Raw genomic sequence first — 26399 nt, forward strand, 5'->3', positions numbered from 1 at the left:
CACAGCCCCCCCATATGCACCCCAACACCCCCACTGCCCCCAGCACCCTGGGGTTCCCCAGGCCCCCCCCGCACCCCAACACCCCAATAACTCCCCCGTGCACCCCGAGGTGCCTCATGTGGCTCCCATGTACCCCAAACACCCCATAACCCCCCCGTGCACCCCAACCCCACACCCCCATGACCCCCAGCACCCCAGGGTGCACCATAGCCCACCCCAACACCCCCCCCAGCACCTTGGGGTGCCCCAGACCTGCCCCCCCCCGCACCTCCCCCATGATCCCCAGCACCCTAGGGTGCCCCAAAGCCCCCCTCCGCCCAGCACCGTAGGGTGCCCCATAGCTCCCCCCCCTCCCCGCACCCCAGCACCCCCCCCCCCAACCCCCCAGCACCCCTGGGTGCCCCCATGCCCCCCCCAGCACCGCCCCTCCCCACCCCGCCCCTCTGCTATCCCCTCCCCCTTCCCCTTCCCCACCAATAGCGTGGCGGGGGTGTGTCCTCCTGCCCCGCCCCCTGGGACTAGCAGACCAATAGGAGCGGGGGGGCGTGGCCCGGAGTCCGGCCCCCACGTGCTCGGTGGCGCTGCCCTGGGGTGGGGGGACCCGGGGGGGGGGGGCGCAGCGCATGGAGGCGGCGGCGGCGGCGCCGGGTCCGGGTCCGGGTCCCGGCAGGGCTCGGCCGGCCCCCCCCCAGCCCCAGCCCCAGCGCCGGGAGCTCTTCAGGGGGCAGCGGAAGGAATCCGAGGTAAGGACTGGGAGGGGGGGGCACCCCGGGGTGGGGGGACCCCAAAGTGGGGTCGGGCTGGGAGGGGGGGGCACGATTCGGGCTTTGGGGGGTGCGGATCGAGGCTTTTTGGGTGCCGGATCGAGGTCTCTGGGGGTCCGGAGGGGTCTGGGGGGGCTCGGTCCCGAGGGGCCGCCCCCGCTGCAGCCCCCCGGTACTGGGAGGGGGTCCGCGGGCACCACGAAGCCCCCCAGGGGACTCCCGGGAGCAGGGTGCGGGTGGGGACCCAGTCCCTGGGTGCCCACCCGGGGTCGGTGCCCGAGGGGGGGCTCCGGGCTTCGCCTTTTCCTACCCCCCCTCCGCTCCCGGAGCCGCCGGCTTCCCAAATCCCCTCGCCTCGACCGGGCTCCGCGGCTCCTCTGCCAGGCTGCAAAAATTGGGCAGAAACCGGGGCAGAAATTGGGCAGAAATCGGGGATCTGCGCTGCGCATCCCGGGGGGGGGGGACATCGGTGTTGACGGGGACAATTAACGGGGACAGTTAACAGGGACAACGCGCCCCGGTCCCAGCATGGCTGCCAGGAGGGTGCCGGGACGCGGGAGGGGAACTGATGGTAGGGGCATTTATTTCACGTTTTTTTATCGATTTTTATTGTGTTTTTTTTAATTATTTATTTTATTTCACGTTTATTGCCCAGCCGTGTGTCCAGCCACTGCGCCTTCTCCACGCTCCTCCGCCAGGTTTCACGCTCCAGTTCCTCGGGAGCCGCTGCGGGGCTGGGGTCTGCAGCCCCCCCCCCCTGCCGCGGGCACCCCAAAACCTGGCGTGGGGATGGGGAGGGCGTGGGGTCTGCGTCCCCCATGGGTACCCTGGCTCCAAACCAGCCCTCGATTTAAGCCAGGAGGGACGGGGAGCACGTGTGGGGCTCTGAACGCAGCAAACGCTCCCGGGGGGGTCCTGCCTGGGTCCTGCCCGGGCTTTGCCGTGGCTCTGCTGGGGCCGGGGAGCGCTATTTTTACACGCACCTCCCCAAATCTGCCCCGTGCCAAACGGCCCGGCCAAGCCCTGGGGACCCGTGCCGAGATCCTCAACACACGAGTCCCCGCTGCGGCGGCTGCGGGAGCTCCGGCACAGTCCCTGCCAGCACCGCGCTCCCCGAGCAGCCTCGCAGCCCCGTCCCGATGGCTCCCGACCGGCCCCCCCCGGGACGTGGGAGCCCCCGCGTCCACCACTCGCCCCCGCTGCTCTCCGCAGGGCTCCTTGGACTGCCCCAACCTGGAGTTTGGATATGGGGACGCCGACGGCCACGGCGTGGAGCTGTCAGGTGGAGACAGAGGGGCGTTTCGGGGCTGTGTTGCTGTAACGGGTGTCCTCGTGGGGTGGGAGGTGGTTATGGGGTAGCACCATCCTGGTGTTAAAAGAGCACGAGGTTTTTATTAGCAGTTTATGGCCCCATCCCACGTCTCCCCACAGGGCAGTGACTCGGGCTGCTTCCACCCTAAAACCACCAGGGTCCCCCACGGTGCTGCTGTAGGAATTACCTAGGGCTGTAGGAATTATATGGGAACGGGCACAAGGCCGTGTCCCTCCGGGTCCAGCCCCGTGTGCAGGTGCCACAACCTCCGAGCCACTCAGCGTGAAATCAGTGCAGTTCTGCCTGGCTGCACGGGTGCTTCTGCAGTCCCTTCCTTTGCAAATTGACTGAACCGGGACAGAAATTTACCCCAAAAACCCCTACGGTGCCGCAGATGCAGCGGGGCAGGGGCGTGGGAACGGCCCAGGGGTGAGGAAGAGGAGGGGGAAAAGCCCCGGGGAACAGAAACTGGAGCTGCAGCGAGGCTTGACGAGACCAGAGCATCATGCGGCTGTGTGGGGGGCTCTGTAGGGCTGCGGGTCCTGTTCTGATTTTGTCTGATTTTATGGCAAGTTGGGTACTCGCACTGCCCTCCCAGCTGCCCTACGGGCACAAAGCCTCCACCCCAGGCTGCGAATTAGGGCTTCAAATGATGAATTTGGTAGCGTTGGGTGGGTACCAGGTGCCCGGTGGAGCTACAGAAGGGCCCAGGGACAAGTTGAGATCTCTGCCCCATTTCCTCGGGCACGTGGGGACATCTCAACCCCACGAGGAATTTGGCGGTGATGAGGAGGGGGAAGCCCCCGGCTCACTGCCGACCCCTTTGATCCATCAGAGCTGTACAGCTACACCGAGGAGCCCGAGTTTGGCACCAACAGGAGATGCTTCGAGGAGGATTTTCACACCCAAGGTATTGGCTCCGGGCTCAGAGCCCCGTGGCTTGGGGCTGCCCCGCCGCAGCCAGCATCCACCTGGTGGTCGTGGTCGTGTCCCCTTCGCAGTGCGGGGACGGCGGTGGCTGGAGCTGGACAGGGTGCAGCAGAAGGCCTACGTCATGCACCTGCTGGATGGGCTGGAGGTGGTCGACAGGGAGAAGAGGCTCAAGGTAGCACGGGCCATCCTGTACCTGGCGCAGGGTAAGGACCGCGTCCGGATGCGGCCGCGCACCCCCTGCCTGGCTCCGGCGGGCGGTTTGTGAGAAATGTCATCTCTGGGTGGCAATCCTGTGCCAGCTCGGTGCAGCAAAGCTCCTTCCCAGGATGGCCCTGGGGCCTCCAAGGCAGCTTCCTCCTAACCACTGCCTCCCTTGGGGCCTCTCCAGGCGTGTTTGGAGACTGCGATAACGAAGGCGATGTCCTGCACTGGTCTCGGCACAACAGCTTCCTCCTCTACCAGCTGGGAACCTTCACCGCCTTCCTGGAGCTGCTCAACATGGAGATCGAGTGAGAGGACCTGTGCTGCCCTCACCCTCCTCACCCTCCTCTTCTCCCCATCCTCCTCCTCCTCTTCCCCCCTCTTCATCCTCCTCCTCCTCTTCCCCCCTCTTCATCCTCCTCCTCCTCACTGCGGACCAGCAAGGTGCCGTAGTCGTGGCACAGCCCCGAGTGCTGCGTCTCCACCTCCAGGGCCGTGGGCTGGGATTGGGGCTGGGATTGGGGCCGGGGTGAGGAGCAGCCAGTGCCTGGTGGCTGGTGCTGAGCTCTTCCCTTCCCTGCCCTGCAGCAACAGCCAGGCCTGCAGCAGCGCCCTGCGGAAGCCGGCCATCTCGCTGGCCGACAGCACCGAGCTCAGGTACCCCTCTCTGCCCCCTGCCAGCCGTGGGGCTGGCATCAGGGACAAGCGCTGGGGACCTGCCGTCACCTCCCCGCCGTGCTGTCCCGGCAGGGTGCTGCTCAGCGTCATGTACCTGATAGTGGAGAACATCCGCGTGGAGCAGGAGTCGGATCCCCCGGAGTGGAAAACCTGCCGGGAGACCTTCAGGATGGAGCTGGGTGAGCCTCAGGGTTCATCGTGCGCCAGCGAGGTCCCTTTGCTGCCTCAGCTCCGGGGGGAGACCTCGGGGACGGGGCTCTAAACCCGCTCCTGGTCCCTCTCCCTGCCAGGGTTCCCCGTGCGCACCGAAGAGCCGTTTGCTCTTCTGCTCTTCACGATGGTGACCAAATTCTGCAGTGGCCACGCTCCCCACTTCCCCATGAAGAAGGTCCTGCTCCTGCTCTGGAAGGTGCTCCTGGTGCGTGAAAACCTTCCTTTCCCAGAACCTGGTAATTCTGGGAACGGCACCGTGTGGCCCGGACACTCCCCGCTGTTCAGTCCAGCCACAGCGGGGTTATTTAGGGTGGCACAAGAGGCTGACCGAGGTGAACAGTTCCCTCTGGGGTGAGGTTTCTCCATCCTCAGCTCTCCAGTTCGATGGCCTCAAGCCGCTGCTCCCCGGGCAGTCCCGAAGAGCCGCGCGGCGCGGGAGGGACCTCCCCTGCCTGCTCCGTCACCTCTCTTGTTGGTCCCTAGTTCACGCTGGGAGGATTTGAAGCCCTGCAGGCGATGAAGGTGAGGAAGAGGGAGGAGCTGGGCCTGCCGCCCCTACCGGAGGACAGCATCCAGGTGATGCGCAGCATGCGTGCCGCCTCGCCTCCCACCTACTGCATCGAGCTCGTGGAGCAGCAGCAGCAGAAGCGCGGGCACCGGAGCCGGCGGGTAAGGGCGAGCGTGGCCTCCTGGGATGTGGACCAGGGTTTTCTCATGGGGAGGGGTTTTCTCATGCTCAGGGAGCCAGCCTGTGCTCAGGAGCACGTTTTTCTTCCCCCTCCAAGCGCTCATGCATTTTTCAGCTTATAAAAGCTGCTGCAGATCAGCCCTGTGATGTGCTTGATCTGGAGGAAGCGAGAGGACGTCCTGACCCTATGGCAAAAGGCTGATAAGTGCTGAGCACCAAGCTGCTCGCAGCAGGCTCGTCTTTCTTTAGCTCAGTTCTTGGCATTGCAGGGTTATGGTCAGAGGATGAAAACACTTCTTGTGCTAAGGGGGAGACATCGGGCGGTAGCTCCAACAATTAAGATGGAAAATGGGGCCACACCTCCCAGAGCAGCAAGGTTAGAGGCACAGAGGGAGCTTGTTCCTTGTCCAGTCTCTGGTGGCAACAGATAGAAGGGAAATCCTCACCCAGGGAACATCTGGGATTTCAGCCCTTCCAGGATGGAGAAGTCTGATGCCAGTGGCTGGGAGGGAAATGAGATCTGTGGTGTGACTTCAATTTCTCCATCCCATTTTGCTGCAGCCCCTGATGAAGCAGGACAGTTTGGATATCTACAACGAGAGAGACCCCTTCAAGAACGATGAAGCAGGAATCGACGAAGAAGAGAGCGACGATGTGGACAGCGGGATTGAGGGGGAGCTGGACCTGATGGAGCGGGATGCGATTATCCCCGCGATGCCAGCCCAGCGCACACCTATTGAAAGGGTGTCATTCCCCAAAGGCCTCCCCTGGGCCCCCAAAGTCAGGTAAATCCAGCTGGTTTCATTGCCATCCTCCCCAGTCCTACCAGCTGCCTGTCCTGGAGCTCATTACAGGCTGAATGTCTGCCTGTGGTAAGTTTGTTGGCTCCTGGCAAGCTGAGCTGAGGTGACTCCACTTCTTTTTCGGTCTCAGTTGGCCCTTGCTGGGCTGGGTTTAGCTTGACTTTACAAGCCAAGTGTGGCCAAGGCCAGTCAAGGAGTGGAAATCCCATTTTGGAAACCCCAGGGGCACTGGGAATGAATTTCTATGGGAGCAGGGCCCATGGGCTGGGAGCAGGGCGAGTTGTCCCAGCCGGCGCCGATGGGTCTTGGTAGGGCAGGGTCCTTGATTAATCATCTGGTTACTGAAAGGGGCTCCTGCTCACTGAGTGGGACCCCTGTGTTGCCAAATGAAGCCTTCTTGAGTGGCCTTGTAGGGTGAGAAATGGGAGAAATACAGCTGATAAAATATGGTGCCTTCCCTTCCTAAGGCCAATTCTGCTACCTGTGGTATGGAGTAGGGTTAGGAAAAAAGGGTGACCCTCTGCCCTCTCCTTCAAATCCACGTGAGCTTTTTGCTGCTGATCTGAAGCCTGGATTTAATCCAGTATCTTTAAAACACAGGAGCAAATACATCTTTCTGCTGTGGGGGCAGTGAGGGGTTAAGCGCCTCTATCCGCAGCGCTCCTGGGGGGACGCAGGGAGAAGCCGTTTCCCACGTGGGTCCCTGCACACGTGGTGCCATCGTGCTCCACGTCAACGCGCTCGGCTTCGGAATCAAATGACCCTTGTTTTTCTTGGCTGGTGCCTGGGAATCCGGCCGTTTTTCTCCCTGCCTCGCCTCCCGTCCTCTGGCAGCGCTGAGACCCGAGCCGTTCTCATGCAGGATGCCCAAGGCGGACGAGATGTCAGCGGCTTGTCCCGTAGCAGCACACGCTCTGCGAGGCTGTGGAGACCACGTTTGTTTGCCCCAAAGGAGCAGGTGCTACTTGCAGTTGCATGTGCTCAGAGCAGAGAAGTTGTGCAAGGAGTTCCTGGTCATGGGGAATCGCTCACCATTTACTTGCACTCTCCCGTGGAGCTGCTCAGCAAATGCAGATGGTTTTGGCTCACGTTGTGAGCAACGGTGGCTGTAGCCAGCAGCTATTAAGACCTCGAGAAATCGATCCTAGAAAGCTAAGAGGTTCTTGCCAGCCCCATTCGGGAGCTCTTTCTAGGCAGCGGAGGCTGCGTTCTGATAAATGTCTCTTTTCCTCCCTTCTCGTTTTTGTTTCTCTGCTGCTCCATCAGACAGAAAGACATCGAGCATTTCCTGGAGGCAAGCAGGAACAAATTCATCGGCTTCACTCTGGGACAGTGAGTAGTGTCACGTGCACAGGGCCAACAGAGCTGTCCCCTAGCTCCCATCGGTGCAATTTAACTGCAATTTAACCCACAGAGCTCGGCTGTTCTCAGCTCAGCCACCCTAAATCGTCCCTGGGATGACGCGGAGCAGCGCTGGGTTTTGCTGGGGCTGCAGCACTGCGCTCAGCATTATTAGAACGTGTCCTTGGGGATGCTGGCCTCTGGGGACCTCCTTCTATTAAAAATCAGACCTAGCCCAGAATAAGTGACCCATGTCCCGAGCAAGAGCCCATGTTGAGGGGAGGAGTCTGGGTGATCCGATATCCCCAGCAAATTACCCGCTCTGAACAAACCAAGCTGCGAGCGCAGTCATCCTGGCACGGGCCCAGCAGGGTGTACAGGATGTGTTGTTTTGTAGGTGTGGTGCTGAGCACGGCCAGGACAGAGATCTGCTTTCACCCAAATCCTTTGCCCAACGTTACCCCTCTCTCATGCAGACTTTGCCGGGGAGGAGGCGGGAGGTGGGCAGCCCACACCAACACCTCTCCCAGTTCCCCACCCATCCAGGCTGCGTTCGGTGGGCTATGGGCTCCCTCCTTTCACCTCGTGTGAGATGGAAGTCACCGGGATCACCTCCCCAGCCTTGTACTTACCTTCTGTCCTCCCCTCCAGAGACACCGAGACCCTGATAGGGCTGCCACGGCCGATTCACGAAAGCGTGAAGACACTGAAGCAGGTAAGGCATCGCGCCGTGCGCAGCGTTCGGGTGAAGCAGCCCAGAAAGCCCTGCGGAGCTGCCAGCTGGTCCAGCCTCACCCCATGCTGTCTGTGCTCACTGGCACTCAGCAGATGCTCTGAGGAGGGATCAGACCCATGGGGATCTCATAGAGGTGGGGAAATCTTTGGCCAAGATCACCAGGGCCCTAGAGGGACTGCAGGGCATCAAGTTTCGTGTGCATTAACTTCGTGCCACAGCACTCACGAGGAGCTTCAGGTTACTCACGTGTGCTCTCAGCCCGCCGTAAATGATTCATGCACGTTCAGTCCTCTGCTCCTCTTCAGCTGATGTGCAACGACACGCTGAGCCTGAGCTCTCCATTTGCTTGTGGAGAGATCCTAAGAGGAGTAGGTGGAAGTAATCACAAGCATGATGGGTGAGGGGCTTCGGGGACAGAGGGATGTCCTCTGCAAAGAGAAGTTCTCCACGTGTGTGCTGTGACCTGTGCACTTACCTCAGATACAAATGAACGCTGCAGGTGTTGTCACTGCTCAGTGTTCCCTCCCGCAGCTGTGGAATTACTCTGCCTCTGTGTATTTTGCCAGCACAAGTACATTTCCATCTCAGACATCCAGATCAAGAACGAGGAGGAGCTGGAGAAGTGCCCCATGTCTCTGGTAAGGAGATGTGCTCCTCGTCACTAAATGGACACGTGGAGATATTCACAGAAATCCACACATTTTCCCTGATCCTTAAACATACCTTGGATGCTCCTTGTTCTAAAACACCGTATCGAGACCAAATCATTAAGTCCTCAAGTTAGGTTTTAGGGAGGTGACTGACATACCTCAATTGTGCAGACTAGAAATACTTTTTCCCCCTTGTTTCTAATATTTCTCTGTGCTACAGGGGGAAGAGGAAGTCCAAGAAACCCCTTGTGAGATCTTGTATCGAGCCATGCTGTACAACCTCCCCCAGTATATGGTAAGCCTGTGTTTTTTAAAAGTAAAAACGAATTTGTGAGCGGGGAATGGTGCCAAACAGTGAGCCAACGAGCCGTTGTGTGTGGGTGCAGGCATCGTCTGACCCCAAGAAACAAGCTCTGAACGTCAGGGGTCCCTTGAGCGGGAACCAAACTGCCCCATTGTGTTGCTTTGGGTGGCTCTGTGAACAAACCAACCTGGGGAGTGCTCTTAACAGCTAATGGGGAGTCTGTAAGGTGTGATGTTCCTATGGGGACATCCCTTGCAGCTTTCCCGTGGCCCCAAGAGATTCTCACACAGTACAACGTGTGTCCCAAAATTCAGCTACCTTGTGATGTTAGTGGGCCACATGCACTGCATCCATAGGAAGAGACAAACAGATTTAAATGCATTAAGCTCCAGGTGACTCTTGCATTAATTTATCCATTCTACTAGAGGTCAGGTGCATCAAGTAATGCCAAAGCAGAGCTGCCATGCTCCCTGCAACTGGCTTGTCTGCCCAGGGTGTAAAGGTTGGGGCTTGGCATAGTCAGTCCATCACCATGAGTGGAGCTTGGGCTGCTGAAATCCCATTGAGTTGGCTTGAAGTTGTCCAGCTGTGGCAAGTGAAGGAGAAAGAAGGAATTCCCCCTTCCCAAGACCATCCCTTCACACCTGCCCTCTTCTGCAGATAGCTCTGCTGAAGATCCTCCTTGCTGCAGCGCCTACCTCCAAAGCCAAGACCGACTCCATCAACATCCTGGCAGACGTGCTGCCGGAAGAGATGCCGTAAGTCCCCAGGGAGGTGGCCACCAGCTTTCCCCGCTGTGATGTGAAGTCTTGGACCAAGTGGGAGAGTTGGGGTTTGCCAAAAGGTTCAGGGGGCTCCAGATTTGGGGATGGCTCTTTGGATAGATCCAAGGTACTGGAATGTGGTTTAGTGACGGGACGCAGTAGGTCAGGTTGATAGCTGGACTTGATGATCTTGAAGGTCTTTTCCAACCTACGTGACTCCGTGATTCTTCTGTTGCTGCTGGGGAAGAGGGGTGAAAGCCACAGAAATGAACACTGGTTTGGGGCGGAGTGTAAGGGATCGAGCGCAGTCAGCTGCCCTTTGTGCTGTTCTAGCTAATTGACGCAAATAATAAAATCACACTAATTGAGGCAAGTCGTAACTATCTGTGAGCATGTGGTAGGCATCCTCCGTGCTGGTCCCCAGGGTTGCTGGCCGAGGGCAACCAGCTCTTCTTTTCTTGACACACTCTGGTGTCAACGGGCTGAAGGGGATAGAAACAAGACCTGGAAGGTCCCTGTGGAGCCACTCCAGATGGATCCGAGTGCGCCAGTCCCTTCGTGTACCCGCTGCGCCCTTACCTTCTTTCCCTCCAACCCAGCATCACCGTCCTGCAGAGCATGAAGCTGGGCATTGATGTGAACAGGCACAAGGAGATTATTGTGAAGAGCATCTCGGCTTTGCTGCTGCTGCTCCTCAAGCACCTCAAGCTGAACCACATCTACCAGGTGAGCGCTGAGAAGGGGTCGGCCACTGCCAAGCTGCTTGTGCAGCCAGTGTGTCCCACGGTGCTCTTGTGGAGGACCTCTCCAGGAATCGTGTCCGTGAGGAGCTGCAGGTGGCTTTTCTGGAGAGATGAACCCTAGCCCCAGGACATGTTTTTTGTAGTGTTACTCGTGCAGGGATAACCTGCCTGCCGTATGTCTTTGGCTGTGTTTTGACGGAATCACTTCCACCCACGTGGAACGAGTTCCCAGACTGCTGGGAAGATTCACGCTGTGGCTGATCGGGTTAAAATTCCGGAGGTCTCACAAGAAGGAGCCTTCCCTGGCAGGAGGGGATGGGAATAGGGATTAGGCAAGACCCTCCAGTGCCGAGAGGTGGTGCTGGGTGGGACCTCGTGAGGCCAGCCAACATGGTCCTCTGCCCCCCGGCAGGGTCAAGCTCTGGGGGCTCCGGTTTCAGCAGAGCTGAAGGTCAGGGTCCCAGATGCAATTTGATTTTTGTTAAATAGGTGGTGGTTTTCTGTTTGTTTGTTATTTAAGAGGTTTCCACGTGGTGCAAAGCCATCAAATCCATCCGTTTTATGAAGCCCGCTGATATATGTACATGTATATATGAGGTTAAATAGAAATCCATGTATTGGATTGGGTAAAATGGAAAAAAAATCAAATTTTCCAATCCTGCCTTTGCTGTGGGTTCCCGTATCCTCCTTTTTTTTTTTTTTTTTTTTTTTTTTTTTTTTTTTTTGAGGTGTGGGAGCAAGCTGCTTTTTTCCTCCTGGTTTTGGATGTGGATGGTGAGAGGCATGGATAGGCTGGGCAGGGCAGGATGCGATGGGGTCGGACGGCATGGGCTGTGTGAATGGGAGATTGCTGCTGGTTGTATCCCTCCTTTAGAGGGCGGTGGAGATCTGTTGTGTTATGCAGACCCAGGCCTTTTAACGTTTAGAGGGGGAGAGAAATTAAAAGCATACAAGAAGGTAAGGGTACATTTTCAGTCGAAATTTAAAAAGGGGCTGGGTTAGCATGTAGGAATTTCTCAATTTTCTCTCATAGTAGCTCTATCTCCTCCTTCCCCATATACTATTTTGTTGCAGATTTGATCTTGAAAAGTGACCTGCACATACTAGGTGCAGCTGTCCCTAAACGGAGGCTATCCCTAAACGGAGGCTGGATGTCCACTGTATGGCAAATGCAATTTCCCCGCCGGTGGGAGTTGTTGTGTATGGTGCAAGCCTTTTACAGCAGACTTCTGCACGGGGAAGATGGTCTGCTGGGTGTCTAGAGCAAACCATCGAGGCTGTGTTGCTTCCAACTGGAAATGGGTTTCCATTCCCAGCGTACGCTCCTGTTGCTCCCGCTAACGCTGACCCATCTCACTTCTCTTCCCCAGTTTGAGTACGTGTCCCAGCATTTGGTGTTTGCCAACTGCATCCCGCTGATCCTGAAGTTCTTCAACCAAAACATCATGTCTTATATCACTGCCAAAAACAGGTATAGCCACTTCTGGGGAAGAGAGAGGTGGTGGAGCAGGGAGGAATGTGCATGAAGACCCCAAACACATGAACACGCGGTGGGGCTGAGTGACCGCTGGCCCCAGAGTGGCTTGGGGCAGCGGATTCTGCACTGCACGGAGGGGTGCAAATCCCTCCTGCCCAATGGGGAAAATGGGGCAGGGGGTTCCAGACTCTCCCTCACTGCTGAGGTATGCCCAGACCCATCTCGCTCTCACTGGGCTGGTTTTCATCTCTGCGTGGCCTCCTGGAAAGCGATTTTTTTTTTGCCCCTGGGCATCTGTGGACCACAGCTTCACAAAGGCGAGGTGGGGCAGAGCCTTCTGTGTCTTCTCTGCTTTTTATAGCCAAAATTCAGCTTTCCCGACTCCCTCAGGTTTCACGTAGTTGTCGCTGCCTTTCCCTTTTGAGCCTGGCGATGTCAGGATGGGAGGTGGCAGCAGCGATGCCAGTACTTGGGTGGCGTGCGGCACTGAGCCGTGGGCTCCCGCTGGGACGTCAGGGTTGTATCTGCTCCGTGCCCTGTGTCGGGCTATGGCACCTGGGAGCCCGCGAGGAGCATCCGTCCCCGTAGACAGTCCACAAGAGGTTTAGCCTGACTTAGGGCATCTGTAGACCTTGTGTCTCTACCCTGAATTCCCGCTGGCTTGGTGGTGGCTGAGCTGTGGCTCAGCTGCTGGACTTAAAAGCAGCAAGCGGCAAAGAAGGGGATGGAAGGACTGAAGCTGCGTGACTGATAGTGCAGGCTTCATTTTAGATCCCTGCATGTCTTGAGACATAGATAGCATCAGTGAGTGTATATGTACATATTGTATATTATATACATCATATATATAGTGTATATACTATGCATATTATATTATATATTATTTAATATATAATATACATAGCCAAACAAATATATATATATTTATATATTATATATAAATTAATATAAATTATCAAATTATATAAAATTTATCTAATATAATTTATAACTATCTAATTTATAATTTATATGAAATATGTATAAAAATTTTGTTTGGCTACTTTTACAAAGGCAATAAACCCAGAAGGCCAGGAAAGACCTGATGCCCTTAACCATGCATTTTCTTGCTGGTAATATTCTGTCAGATGTCTGCATTTTAACCCAAGATCTGCTTTTCGTATGTGCTTGGTTTTGTGTTGTGTTTTTTTTTTTTTTTTGTGTGTGTGTCCATATGAATAAGTAATCTGCCATGTCTTAATGGATCCAAATCCTCCGACCCCTCACTAACACACTTGGGACACACTCGGGAGCCACGAGGGCTCGGTGTGCTCCGTTAAGCTGAGGCATGGGGCAGTGGTGGTGCTGGGAGACTGGGAGGATGCTGACGGTGCTGGGCAGATGCTGTCACCAGAGGTGGCTCTGCCCTGGCAACTCAAACTCCAGGCATGAGGCAGGAAGACGTTGCAGGTTGCTGGACGTAGTCTCATAGATCATCCTAAAAAGTTGCTCGCATGCCGACCTGTTCTGTAACGAGTCCCTCCTTTCCCATCTTCCGCAGCATCTCTGTCCTGGATTATCCGCACTGTACGGTCCACGACTTGCCTGAGCTCACTGCAGAAAGCCGGGTAAGCAGCACATAGGCTCCTTGTAACAGTATGGTTCTATGTGGGAAGGTGAGGAAGGATTTTTGTTTTATTACTTCTGCCCTCTCTAGACCCATTCAGTCCCAAATTACACTTTTCCCCTCCCCTCCAGACTAGAAAATTCCTCCCATCCCTATTCTGACTTATTACCAGCTACGGGGAGGTGGGGCAGGAGGCACGGGCAAGCTTTGTGCACCCCGTACAATCTGTTGGGCTTAGAGTTTTCCCTTTTACTTGTCCAAGCTAGAGAGCCTGCTTTTAAAAAGGCTTCAGCCAGAGGCTGTTGCCTCCCAGGCTTTAATTGCTCAGTGCTCACGCTCTGTGAGGTGCCAGTAGATGAAGGAATAAACCAAATTCCCTGCAGAGAGGAGCCTGAGCATTACAGAGGCCAGCCAGCACGATGGGTACGGATGAGAGGTTAACGCTGGAGGGTCCCTAACTGCCACGACTGCAGCACGACGTGGGCTGCATGCGGGCTGCGATGCTCTTCCCGCACAGGGCGCAGAGCGGGCACAAGCCTTGTGGCTAACAGGGAGGGGACCATTGGGAAGGGAGACCCTAAATGCAGCAGGAAGCATTTAGAAGGAGCCTGATCACCGGCAGGGGTGGTCTCGTGGTGCCTGGCTGCTAAAATCTTAAGCCCCTGTTGTTTTCCTTAGCTTTGAAGAGGTTACAGCCACTGAAATAACAAGAAAGGTTTTCCGTGGTGAAAGGTTTTTCATGAGCCAGAGTTGCTCACGAATCCTTCCAAGGCTGCGAGCAGCTGGGGCAGCAAAAATGAATTTATCAGCTCTGTGTCCACCACAGTTCCAGTGTTCCGATGATGCAAATCCCTGTTGTGAGCTGATTTTGCCAGATTTATGCCAAACTTATACAAAACCCCTCTGTGGAGCGCGTACGGGAAGGCATGGGACTGTCACATGTGGCCAGCTGGGTCCTGTGCCGCCCTTGTGCCACCGTTCCAGCTCGGGATGTTCCACAGCTCTGCGATTTGGTGCTTTCCACCAACACTGCCCTGGGTGCCTGCTGGAGACGGCAGCTCCTGCCCCTCGCCTCCCCCTTACCGAGGGGCTCAGCCCCGCGCCCTGTCCTGCTCCTTGTGCAGGGCCGGGGGTCTTGGCCAGCCCCGCTGGGCTCCCCCGGGCCGCATCCTGGCCCGATGGGGACACCTAGCGACGTGTCACTGGGCACTCCGGTCGCTCGTGCTGGTCCTTAGGTTCACGCTAGGTTTCGTGGCTCTAAGAGAAAACCTAACTTTTCTAGGGAAAATACTCGCAGGTACGTTTTCCCAGCAGAGTCCGCTCCCCAGTCTGGGAGCTGCTCTCACCCCTAGGCAGGTTATTTGTTATATATCCTATTTACGGTATAAGTATACATTATTTCTGCCGTGCTCAGTGCTGTCCAAACATAACTTACTGCCCCATCCATCAGCCACTGCTTCCCTCCAGCAGACAGGGGTGTTATCCTCGCCGGAGATTAATTTAATTAGATGTGCAGAAGCCAACTGGAGTGCTACGGCATGTGCATGCCTCTGGGAGGACGCTCGTGAATGTAGGATCTCAGAGCCCCTCAAGGAAAATGTGATGTCTGGCTGGAAGAAACCTAACCCTGCCTTTTTTCTCCTTGAAACCCTCTCCTTAGAAAGTGGGAATTCGAGGCTGCTGCTAGGGAGGGCTCCTGCAGAGCTACTTGGAGAGGTTCAGGCAGGAGACAATTAAGTTCCAGTTTTCTTTTTCTCTCTTTTTTTTTTTTTCCTCCTTGTTTTTATTGGTTGGCTCCATGTCTAGAAATGATGCAGGGTGTATTCCTATTAATTAGACACTGCATTTTGATAGGAATAAAACATAGCCTGGTTCTTCAGAGATGTGTTTGTGCACGTATTTGTGTTTCTTTTCTTCAGCCAACATTTTATGCAGTTTTGGCTTTCTTTTTTTTTTTTTAACCCCAATACACTGATTTTAACATCACAGCCGTAACACATTTCTTAGCAGATATAACAGAAGCTTGTGCTTTCAGTGGGCTGAATACAGGAGGGCGTGCTTGCTTTGCTTCCACGGAAAACTAGGACACGTTCGGCAGCGCCGTTCCCAGAGGAGGGACCCTCTGGCTGTCGGTAGCTGCTGCTCTTCCCACACTGTAAATCAGAAGTGGATGAATCCTGGCAGGATAGCAGGGGCCTCTTCCGTCCTCTCGTGGCTCAGGCTCCTCAGTCCCGTCCTGGCCCCCGTCTCCCCTTTGGTGGCATCTCGGTGACATCCTGCCTCTGCGCTCTGCTGCGTAGGAGCCTCCAGCACAGACGAAGCCTCTGCTGGCAGAAGAGTGCATTTTCTCGGAGTGGCTTTTACCAAATCCCGGAATTACAGTGCTCCCAACTGGCAGATTTGTTTCTTGTTGGCCTCTACAAGTTACACGTACGCTAGCACTTTTACCAGCTTACTGAAACAAGGGGTTTGGTGCTCGCTTTTAAGAACAAAGGTATTACGCGAGCAGGATTTTCTTGGTAAATCTAGCTTCAGAGCTGGATTAGGCGCTGACAGAAGCGTCTCATCCAAATTCTCCTCCCAAGGGTGCCCAGAACGTGAACAGGATTTTTTTCTGTGGTTAAGGCTGCAGCTTGCTGTAAGTGGCTTATAAATTAAGCAGCACTCGTTTCTGCTCTCAGCCCCAAGTAGGTTATTTGTGGGACACTTGTGCTGTGCTCCGTGCTGTTTAAACAAAACAGGTTACTGTGCTGGTGGAATTACAGCTCAAACATGCCATGAGCACTGTTTACACAAGCCAGAGCCGGGGGTGCTGATGTACAGCTAATATTTAAAATTATACAGCTACTATTTCAAAAAACGTAGGAGCTGCACTTAAGCTGGCGAGCCTCGCTCTTACAGAAACGTTCCATCTTCCCAACAGGAATGTTTGTCATCCTTCATCATTTTGTCTTTTCTTTTTATTTGTCCATAATATTTTCCCTAAGCATGTGGCAATTTAGGAATTAATTTATATAATTAACAAAAAGCTGTTCTCCGAGCGGTGGTGATGACTAGGCTGTAATTTGCTCTGTAAAACAAGGAACACAAATCTACCAAAATATATATTTCCCTTGACAGAGCAACGTGATTTATCTTGGGCCCTCTTCTAGACCCAAATACAAACTAAAAATGCCAATTTTTGTCCGAGGCTTTCAGAACATTTTTCCTGGGGAAAAGCTGCGGGCTGTCAGTGGTGTGATGATAGCCCAGGTGAGGAGGCGGCTCCGCTGCTCATCCAAAATAAGATTTGTGCCACTGAAGAGCATCAGGGAGGGCATTCTGCACAGGGCAGAGCTGCTGAGCGCTGCCCTTAGGGTTACCCTCTTCCCTCTCCTCTTGCAGGAAGCCGGAGACAACAACCAGTTCTGCTGGAGAAACTTATTCTCCTGCATCAACCTGCTGAGGATCCTCAACAAGCTGACCAAGTGGAAACACTCGAGGACAATGGTAAGGTGGAGAAATACTTTTCCTCCTGCAAATAGTACTTATTTTTACAATCCTCGAGCCCTCTGCAGCAGTTTTGGGATATGGTGACCAGCCCTATTCTGTCTGCTCGGGGTTTATATGACATGGTAGCACCCAGTGCTGCACAGGCAGTATTTGCTTTGCTTTCTTGAGCTCGTGGCCTTGACTTGCGTTGCTCTCTTGGCAGATGCTGGTAGTCTTCAAGTCGGCCCCGATACTGAAGCGAGCGCTGAAGGTGAAGCAGGCCATGATGCAGCTGTACGTCCTCAAACTGCTCAAAATCCAGACCAAGTACCTGGGGCGCCAGTGGAGGAAGAGCAACATGAAAACCATGTCCGCCATCTACCAGAAGGTGCGGCACCGCATGAACGACGACTGGGCTTACGGCAACGGTGAGCAGAGCCGGGGACGCATCCTGCACGCGGTGGCACAGTCGTTGTGTTGGGGTTCGGGCGTGTTTTGTCCCAGGACCTGCTGGGATCCTGTAAACTTGGTTGGGTCAGCACTGGGGATTTTTTTCGGAGGCCTTAAGGCACCATTCGGCACCATCAGGAGGAACCCAGTTGCGTGAGGGAAGTTGGGAATAATGAGATCAGGCTGGGACACAGTCACACGAGATCTTCAAGACAAATTTCCACCAAACCCAGCCCTCCAATTCTGCACTCCCAAACCGATGGCTTTTGCCATCAAGGCACTGACTTGCTCCGCACCAAATGCGTGCTTGGGGCAGCCACAGATTTGGGATCTGGACAGCAGCCCTGCAGTGTACGCTGGAGAAACAACGGCGGATGCTGAGGATCCTTAAGCTGAAGACGTGCCGGTCTGTTTAAACAGCTCTTACGTGGCCTAAAGCTGTATTTTTAGAAGGCTTAATAACATGGTCCTGAACTGTTGCTTTGCGTACATCATCTTTTTTTTTTAAAGAGGATTAAACAGAAAAATTGGGTGGCATCCCTGTTTGAAAAGGAGACAGGGCGAGACGTAAAGGCCTAACATCATCTCTTCCTTACAGGGGAGAGAGGCATTATAATTAGGGTGTTAATTCTACTGTAAAAGATATAATTTATTTTTCGAAGACGGGTATGCTTTTGAGAGTTGTGATACCGCTGTGCCACTGATTCAGAAGAACTAAAACTAGACTCGCTATTTTTAATTTCCCTGTAAGGCTAGTGGAGTTCCCCAGATGCCCAAGAGCCAGAGGGCTGGGGAAGGCTGGGGACTCCCTTTCCTTTACGGGGATTTCTCTCGCCTCGCTGCCTTGCTCAGCGCATTCGTCTTCCCTTCAGGGCTGAATGCAGCAGCAGGGCTTCTTTATGCCCGCGATCGCATAATTCACTACTCAGCAGGCGCTGCTTCTTGACCTGGGCGCCTTGCCGTGCCAGCACTTGGCTTTCAGAGACGAGATCCGGAAGGGTTTTTCCCCGAGGGTTTATTTTTAGCTTGGTGTATCTGGATTGAGATGCAGCTTGGACTTCTCCCTTGGACTCCTCCCTTCAGCACTGCTGAGACCTTGCCAATGATTTTGCTGACCCTTTGTGGAGCGAATGGCTGGTTCATATAGATTCAAAGCTCATAAAGACCAAGTTTTGAAATAGTAATTTTTTGGAAATGGTACATATTTACATAACATTAGATGTTTAAAATATTGTGGTTATTACAGTCAGTTGTTAGCTTCCCAACCTTGCCCAAAATTTAAAAGCCTTTGTTTTCAGTAGCTTATAATAAATTTGTGAGGTTTTAGCTATAAGCTTTAAATCTTGATCCCTGCCTCAGACATCTGCGGAGATCTTCAGTAAAAGTGGTGGGGCCTTTTCAAAAAAAGCAGGAGCTTTGTAATGGTACAGAGTCCTTAAACCATGCTGAAGGCCAGAAATAATTGCATTTCTGCATGAAGTTTTCTGACTCTGCTGAATTTACAAGTGATTTTAATATATTTTATTCAAATACCTTAAATTAAATGCATGCATAACAGCAACTGATTATGAATAATAATTACCATAGAATTAGGAATAACTGACTGGCTAATATAATACTCTTCTTAGTTCAGGCACATGACTGCTGTAAATTCTTGATCCTTTCTTTTGGTCAAACCGTACCGGAGTCATTTTCTCCACAATGCCGTGGTCTTGTTTCTTCTTGAACCTAGATATCGATGCCAGACCGTGGGACTTCCAGGCTGAAGAATGCACCCTGAGAGCCAACATCGAAGCCTTCAACAGCCGGAGATACGACAAGCCCCAGGACTCGGAGTTTGCACCGGTGGACAACTGCCTGCAGAGCGTGCTGGGCCAGCGGCTGGAGCTCCCCGAGGACTTCCACTGCTCCTATGAGCTGTGGCTGGAGCGGGAGGTGTTCTCCCAGCCCATCCGCTGGGAAGAGCTGCTGCACTACCAGTGAGAGCCACCCTGTCACCTGCCGCCGTCCCACCCCGGTGAGGACCCCAGGGCTGGAAAGGAAGGTGATTTTGGACCTGGGGGTTCTTAAGTAAGGCTGGAAAAAAGTAACCATCTTTCTAAAGAGGCCAGGCCTCTTTGTATCTACCCAAACATCCTTGGTACGCAACTGCCATCTATTTGGAGGTCTTCCCTTTGGGGTGACCTCTTGGAGACTGTGTGGTAGCAACGGACCTGCACAGAGGCCAAGGACCAGGTTTCAGCATCACGCTGGTGGCAGTGTCAGCAGCATCCTCATCTGTTTTTCACTCCAAATTTACACCAGTGCACGAGAGATCAGAGTCTGGGCTGTCCCTTTGCTTGGTTCACGCATGCAAGTTTGTCCTAAGAGAATCTCAGCAGTGGAAAGTCTCCATCTTCCCCCAAACGCCCCATGCTGCGCTCGATTTGTTTTCATTTATCCAGTTACGGATGTCCAAGAACGTGCTCCACACACCCTACTGCTGTGAGCAAGATGCCCTGGTTCCCTGATGAAGTGGAAAATAGGTGGCACTCGGTGGCGATCTTGAGCAGAGGTGACAGGTTGACTTGGCAAACGGAGTTGACATTACTGCTTGTCCCCAGGCTAGTGCTGCTGCTGGGATTGTGCAGCCTGAGTTGGAGGCTTTCTTCCACAATTGACGATTTTGCATTCTTCACGAGGGATAGTAATTACCTTTTCTACTGCTCCACTTTGCTTCACCACTTCATTCACTTGCATTAGAGTAAGATGCACAGTGAGCTGTGCGTTGCTTAGAGCTGCCAAGGACATTGATTGCCATCTTTCTCTCCATCTGAAATGAGCCCAGAATTATTGGCACAGAAGTTACTGACCCAAACTACAAGATGTCTGAAAGTGCCACGTAAAGGATTATTTCCTCATCCATCAAGATGCTCCATTAAGACGTCCATGCAGGAAAACAAAGTGCAGCAGGCTGTTTGGTTTTGAAGGATAATTACTGCAACATTAGGTTTCCAGGCTGCTTTCTTCACTGCTCCTTAGCCCTTCTAGCCCTAGAGGAGAAAGTAAATGCCACATCTTCCTGAAAATAACCTGATTTTTTGACAGGTTTTTGGCTCTTTCCTTTAAGCGGGAAGGAAGAGTGCTTTGGGTAACACTTTGCTGCCATCACATGACGAAAACAGCAGATGCTGCAGTCCAGAGCTCTCAAAATGAATAGCAAACTGAACTGAGAGCTTTCTATAACAAGGAAAAACCCTCGTGGGCAGGGGATAACCCACTGGGTGAGCCTCTGCTCAGCGCTGTGCGTCCCTTCTCCTCGGCCAGCAGCCCTAGTGCTGGGCTTCCCTGTGCTTCCTTCAGGATCCTGATGGGGTCTGAGAATTCTTACCTTTTTCTACAAAACGTTGTCGGTCCAGCACAGGGAATCCAGGGGCTAACCTTTCCTCCCTTATGAAACCAGATCTGGTGTCAAAGAAAAATGTGTCAATAAACATGGGCAAAATTTGGCTCCTCTCTAGCTGTATCGATGTAGCAAGCGCACAAGTGATAAAATCACAGGTATTTGTTATGGCAGTATACGTGCTTATTGCTGTAGAATTAAACTGGGAATGTTTCCTTAATGTGGTTTGCGAAAGACATTTTTCAATGAAATAGCATTAGTAAACCTGCTCACCTTTTTAAAAAGGCTTTTGTTCAAAATAAACCAGAGCAACTTTTGAAGTTCATTCATTTACTGGAATTTTTTTCTTTGTGCACCTTAATTTAAATGCTACTTATGGTGGTTAATTTTTTTTGTTTGTTTTAGGGGTAGAAATGTAGTATAAATGCTACTATTTCCAGCCAGGTGCTAGGGGAAAGAGCGCAGGACTAACTGGACAGTTTAGGATTTTCTCTGTGATGATTCATCTGGTTTTCATCCCAAATGTGCAGTTTTTCCCCCATTTTGCCCACAGGCCAGGGTCCTGAGAGCTGAGCTGTACCCTGCATGGTATTACATGGTCTGGCACAAAGGACACTTATCTGTTCCTTTTTTCCTTCCTTCTCATGGTGACCTCACACTGAAATAGACCCCATATTTGTTTCCAGCTGCACCACTTATTTTATGATTCCTCTGGTATTCTCTGTTTTAGAGTGATTTAGAAAACAGTCTTATTTCCTAACAGCTAAGTGTGAATGTAAAGGAAGTATTACCGAAGTATCCAATCCTTTTAGTCTTAATAAACTAAAGGCATGGAGATGTTTCTTCAAGGGGACAAGCGAGCTGATTAATTATTAAAGAATCAGAAACTTAGAAAAGCCCTTCATATTTGGCTCACACCGCCCCCCCCGAGGTGTCTCCTCCACCCAATGTTTGTGTGGGTGCTGGTTATTCTCTTTGATATCATGTTCATTTTTCTGTCTTTTATATTTAAATTCTGCTTCATATGAGGTTTCCATAGCTTATCAGTGCCTTCCATCTTTACTGAGGTATGGAATAGAAATACAAATTCTTACCTGGATCTCCGTGGTAAAGGTGGTATGAGCTGTTATGTTTGAATACTATTAATTTCCACCACCACAAGTTAAGCTTCCTGGAGATACACCTCTATATAAAAACTGAACCTCTGTGTAAAAAAATAACTAGGGAAACGTAGACTTTTAACTTAAATGCTTTATCTCATCACGGATTTGTCACAGACTGTATGTCTATCGAGACAGGCCATGCTTCGTGAGGGTTTCTTTGGGAAAGATGGGCAATGTGGGTGTCAGTTCAGGCTGATAAACGCTGCTGGTCTCCCTACAGACCGCACAGCGCTCTGCTAAGCAGCCGTGGAGCTGAAATGCCATTTTGACAGGAACAGAGGAACCTATATTTTAATAAGTTTATTCTAGTTACAAACAGATGCAAGTCAAGGTAATAATGCCAAGGCTTTCCCTAGACACATTTGAGCAGTATATTCACTGAGGCTCCTCTAGAAAACTCCCTTACCATCTCTGACAGCCTGAGCTGCTGCTCCTCCAGCGGTACCAGAAAAGTCTCCATCCTGCTACGAATTCTCAAACCGCAAGCTGGTAGCAGCTTAAAACTTCTTTGCTTCACAGTGAGCATTTTCTTCTCCCTAAAGACCTAAGAGTCAGAAGGCAGCAATTATGGGATAATCATTCTGATACATAGGAAAGAAAAGTTCTAGAATATAGTTTTCTAATGGTTTCTATACAGCTGAAGGAGCCATATCTTATCTTACCCCAAACATGACTGCTGATTCCAGGAACGGTTGCATATGCTTAGTTTCTGTTGAAACTGCGTCTGCAGAGCTTTTTTTCAGCCTACAGGTGGTTGCAGAAAGCTTTGCTGCTGGTAAGTCAATAAGTTCAGTACCTTAAGATTCTTCTGTTCCTAATTTTAGCCTCGTTTCCTAGGGATAAAAGGCACCGGCAATTGCACTCCTAGTCTCTCAGTGCTCTATAAGCAACTTTTGAGCTGGTTAACCAATTCCTTGCAAATTTGAGTAAAGGATAAAAGGCCTCCAAGATGTTGTGTTCTCATAAGAGTTGTGAAAGGGGGCATCTGAATGGAGGGCTAGACCCTATTAATGCCCCAACTGAGGCAAAGAGGGGCAGCTCAGCCGTTTCTCATTCGGTTCAGCAGGGAGCAGCTGCCCAGTCCTAAAAGAAGAGCTGGGGTCAGTGCTGGGAAAGGACAGGGGAGAGGGGCTGAAGGGAAGGGGTGCACGCCGGTGTGACACTGGGTTTCAGTAATTCCATGACATAGGACAGCTTGTTTAAAAAAAAAAAAGAGAAAGATATTATCAACTTGTTGGCATACAAAACATAAGGCAGTATGTTCTTCCCACTAAGTCTCAGTAGTCATTTGATTCTCTAGTTGGACGCAGTCCCCTGTGTAAATTTTCCACTCTCTCTGTGAAAAGGACCATAACCTGATAGCCCCCCTTTTCTTATGTGAATATTTCTGTAAAAATAATGATAGTGAGATGTCCTGACCTAACAGCTGCCAGAGCTAAAGCACTCTTTATTTATCAATTTGTAACTACAGCGGTGTCTTTATGAGGCCAAGTTTATTATACTCCTAGTTTGCAGGAACCTCCCTTAATTATTTATCAAAACCCTTGCATTTGTAAACAGCAGCTTGCTTTGTAGCCAGCTCCAAGTATCTTTACAAAAAACAAGTTGACTGCGCAGGCTAATTTTTGTACGCTTGATCTAATTTCTGACACACTTGTCATTGCTGGTACTTCATTTTACCCTTAATAGTAAAATGTGTTATCTTGACAGTTGCTTTTGCTAAAAGGAGACTATGGATATAATTACGATCACTTCTTTTATGCCATGTGTTTTGTTGATTAGAAAATTACATAAAATCATTTTTCCATGAACATAGCAAAAATATTTTTTCGTTATTTTTTCATTATTCTTTCATCATTTCTTTATTTATCCCAAGCTTTATTCAAAAGTGTTTTACTTAGTCTACAGACAGTATTTCTGAGCCATGTTCCTGACCCTTTTCCTATTTTCTCTTGTTCTTTTGCTTCTTTCGCTGTCGTTTTTGGCTCCTTCTGATCAGGTACCAGGATTCCCCTGAGATTTTCTCCAGCAGTGAAAGTTCTTCTTGCAGGGCTATCATCTCAGAAAGCTGACCAATTCCATTGCCTGTGGCCTGTTAAGAGGCAGGAATGGGAGACAAATAAGCAGCATGACGAAGAATGTGGGAGCTGCATTAGTACACAGCCACTGAAAAAAACAGCCACAGATGCACCCAGACCAACCAAAGCCCAAGGCCTTGTTCCTTTTCAAATGGCAAGGAACCTCTTTAGTCCACAATTTGTCTTCTACGTTGCCCTGACAAGCTTGGTCTATGATACAGGGTAACAGGATCCCTCATTTTCCTTTGCAGCTGAAGACAAAGAAGTTCAGCTGCTCCATCATTTAGTCTGAATAGAAGGGAGGTAACGTGCTCATTAGCCTCAGTGAAGTCTGATACTCCCCACTGATCAGAAAGCAATTCCCTTCCAATAGCACTTTCTCCTGTGCAACAAAACCTGCATCCCACTCATGGCAGCAGAAAGCAGTTATGAAAGGGAAAAGGCTAGTATTTTCTAGAGCAAATAAAATATCCATGAGAAGTAAAATAATCTGAGATGTATGTTTCTAGGCTGCATGTCTTATCACGTATACTTGGAAGCATGTAACATGTCCAGATTACAACAGAGAAGTATTTCCACTTGCTTCAGAGAGAGGTACCACATCATATTTGTGGTAATGACAGTCAGCTGATCACAAACACTTTATTACTAACATTACTTCAGAAAGACAAACTTCTGTTTTCCATTAACTCAGTCCCTTCCTCCTCAAGGCAAATAAGTCTGATGGTTTATATTCCGTGTTTCAAAAGTGCCTTTCAAATTGTCCTCCTCAGCAGCACCTTGCTCTCTCCGGGCTTCAAGGCAGCTATGGTGTCAGGTGATGACCCAGTTGTTATTTCCAAAGTTTCCTGGTTTCACTTCTCCACTGGGCCTGCACTCCTGGCTCAACTTTCCCTCCTGATAAAAGAGATAATCATTAGACCAGTGTTTTGCTGAGCTGTGCCTTTGCTCTTTGACTTCCTCTAGTCATCACCAGGTACGTTTTGCTGCAGCCTATCAGTCGCACTCATTCCTGTCACTTTGCCCTCTTTTGATATCTAGTCCACATGCAGGTAATTATTTTCCTGCAAAAATTTCCTCCCTACCACATTATTCCTTTCTTTCACTGATACGTTTACTTCTCTTAACGTATTGGACCGACTCCTGCTCTCTTTATTTTTCTCATCTCTTCTTTTGCTTTCACTTTTGGGAGATCCGTCATTCTTTATTAATCCATTCTTTAACCTAGTAGGTCACAGGTCTGGCTCATTCTCCGTATCTCCTCCTATTTTCAGCATACCTGACTGAGATACTCTCCCTGCAAACACTTCCTCCACTAGAGCTGGTCAGTTCCCCCTTGCACTTCTACATTCCTAACCAAGTATATCCACCCTTCTATCAGTATTAAAACATTTCTTTACAGAGTCTGCATACCTTCTAACCACATCACTTACCAGCATCCAAAGCAATAACTGAATGCAGATTAATCATTATAATTACATGAGATGGAAATTTATGTTTGCAATAAATCCAACAATATCTGTAGCTGCCAGGAAGAGGGGAAGAGCAGGAAAGATGGTAAGGTATCTCTGTAAATCAGAATTGTTTTTTCTACCTACAATCCTTTCCAATGCTGATTTACTTAAATGTTTGTATTTAGTAGACTGTAATATATACAATTATCATACTAAGGGAGAAAACAAAGGCTGGACAGCTATTATATCTGATAAATAAAATAAAAATAAATTCATTTCTATTAAAAAAAAAAAAAAGCTTTTAAAAAATACACATAGGTCTGCAGTACTTACCATTGCATTAAAATGCCTTTCTGTCATTTGAAATTTATTTTATAGCTTCCAGCTCTCAAAATTAAGGGAATCCTTTTTTTTTTTTTTTTTAATTTTGAAATTATTCTGAAACAAAGCTGTCTTCCTACAGGTTCACGTCCCATTGCCCTTAAATACCATTTTGTCCTCCCCACTGCAGGAACAAGCACATGCTGCTGCCAAACAGACTAGAGAAGGGCTGAGCTGTGCTGACATTTCCTCAGCCAAGATATTAATAGTGTCTATCTCCCACGCTCGGCACAGCGACAATTTTCATGAAACTCATAGGAAATTAATATATTTGAACTCTTGGCTTTGTGTCAAACTCGGTTAGAGCTGGTTTGAAAGTTATGGCACAGGGGATGACAGGCAACCTGTGTGGTGGTACAAGCCCCTTTTCCTTAGGAAACTGCACTAAAGTCCAAGCTCCTACCTGAAGACAAGTTTGAAAATATGATAAAGTGCATTCTACAGGCTTATGGACAAGAAAGCAGATTCCAAGAGGCTAATATCTGAGAGAAAAATGGAACCAGGTTCTAGGCAGACTCATTGAAGTGTTGGGGTTTGGCAATAGAATGATTACGAGCTTTTTATTTGTTTTAAATTTTATTTATTTATTTATTTATTTTTATAAGGTGATTCAGCTCCTGATACTTTCCACTTTTTGTACTTTTTGCTTTGGACTCCTGTCACTTTGCAGATGGGAGCGCACAGCAGTGAAAGCCTGGTGCTGAGGGACGTGGAACAGAAACCCGCCTCACAACCTCTCCACAGCATTTAACAAAACCAGTATTTGTGAGTAGTACCCTGGCTGTGGAAAAAAAAAAAAAAAAAGTC

At 51.0% G+C, this 26399-nt stretch overlaps 1 protein-coding gene and 1 long non-coding RNA gene across 3 annotated transcripts; one reads left to right on the plus strand and one right to left on the minus strand.

Annotated features, from left to right (window-relative positions):
• The first annotated feature begins 568 nt into the window (after positions 1–568).
• Positions 569–22483, plus strand: STRIP2 (striatin interacting protein 2). Of its 2 annotated transcripts, XM_040545318.1 has the most exons (21): positions 569–743; positions 1977–2046; positions 2912–2986; positions 3078–3212; positions 3398–3518; positions 3799–3867; positions 3961–4067; positions 4179–4306; positions 4585–4770; positions 5351–5574; positions 6859–6924; positions 7585–7648; positions 8236–8307; positions 8540–8614; positions 9284–9381; positions 9987–10113; positions 11501–11601; positions 13148–13214; positions 16598–16702; positions 16908–17112; positions 18867–22483. In XM_040545318.1, exons 1-21 carry the CDS (start codon positions 624–626, stop codon positions 19115–19117), a joined length of 2466 nt encoding a protein of 821 aa, XP_040401252.1. In that variant the 5' UTR covers positions 569–623; the 3' UTR covers positions 19118–22483. The 2 variants fall into 2 exon arrangements, with proteins under 2 accessions (XP_040401252.1, XP_040401248.1); XM_040545314.1 differs by lacking the exon at positions 569–743 and having other exon boundaries at positions 1436–2046.
• Positions 20493–26146, minus strand: LOC121064176. The gene is made up of 3 exons (XR_005816387.1): positions 25545–26146; positions 22086–24654; positions 20493–20578 (listed from the first exon to the last, which is right to left on the minus strand). It is a non-coding gene; the product is annotated as an uncharacterized LOC121064176 (long non-coding RNA).
• Between the last annotated feature and the right edge of the window lie 253 nt (positions 26147–26399).

Source organism: Cygnus olor, chromosome 1 (genome assembly GCF_009769625.2).
Source record: "Cygnus olor isolate bCygOlo1 chromosome 1, bCygOlo1.pri.v2, whole genome shotgun sequence".
NCBI classification, from domain to species: domain Eukaryota; kingdom Metazoa; phylum Chordata; class Aves; order Anseriformes; family Anatidae; genus Cygnus; species Cygnus olor.

What these genes read in the sequence shown, in the direction of transcription:
- STRIP2 (XM_040545314.1), top strand. Translation starts at nt 1,554, where the DNA reads ATGGGGAGGGCGTGGGGTCTGCGTCCCCCATGGGTACCCTGGCTCCAA. An exon ending in GCCGACAGCACCGAGCTCAG is followed by an intron (nt 3,868 to 3,960) that starts GTACCCCTCTCT and finishes CTGTCCCGGCAG; the next exon opens with GGTGCTGCTCAGCGTCATGT. An exon ending in AGCTGAACCACATCTACCAG is followed by an intron (nt 10,114 to 11,500) that starts GTGAGCGCTGAG and finishes TCTCTTCCCCAG; the next exon opens with TTTGAGTACGTGTCCCAGCA.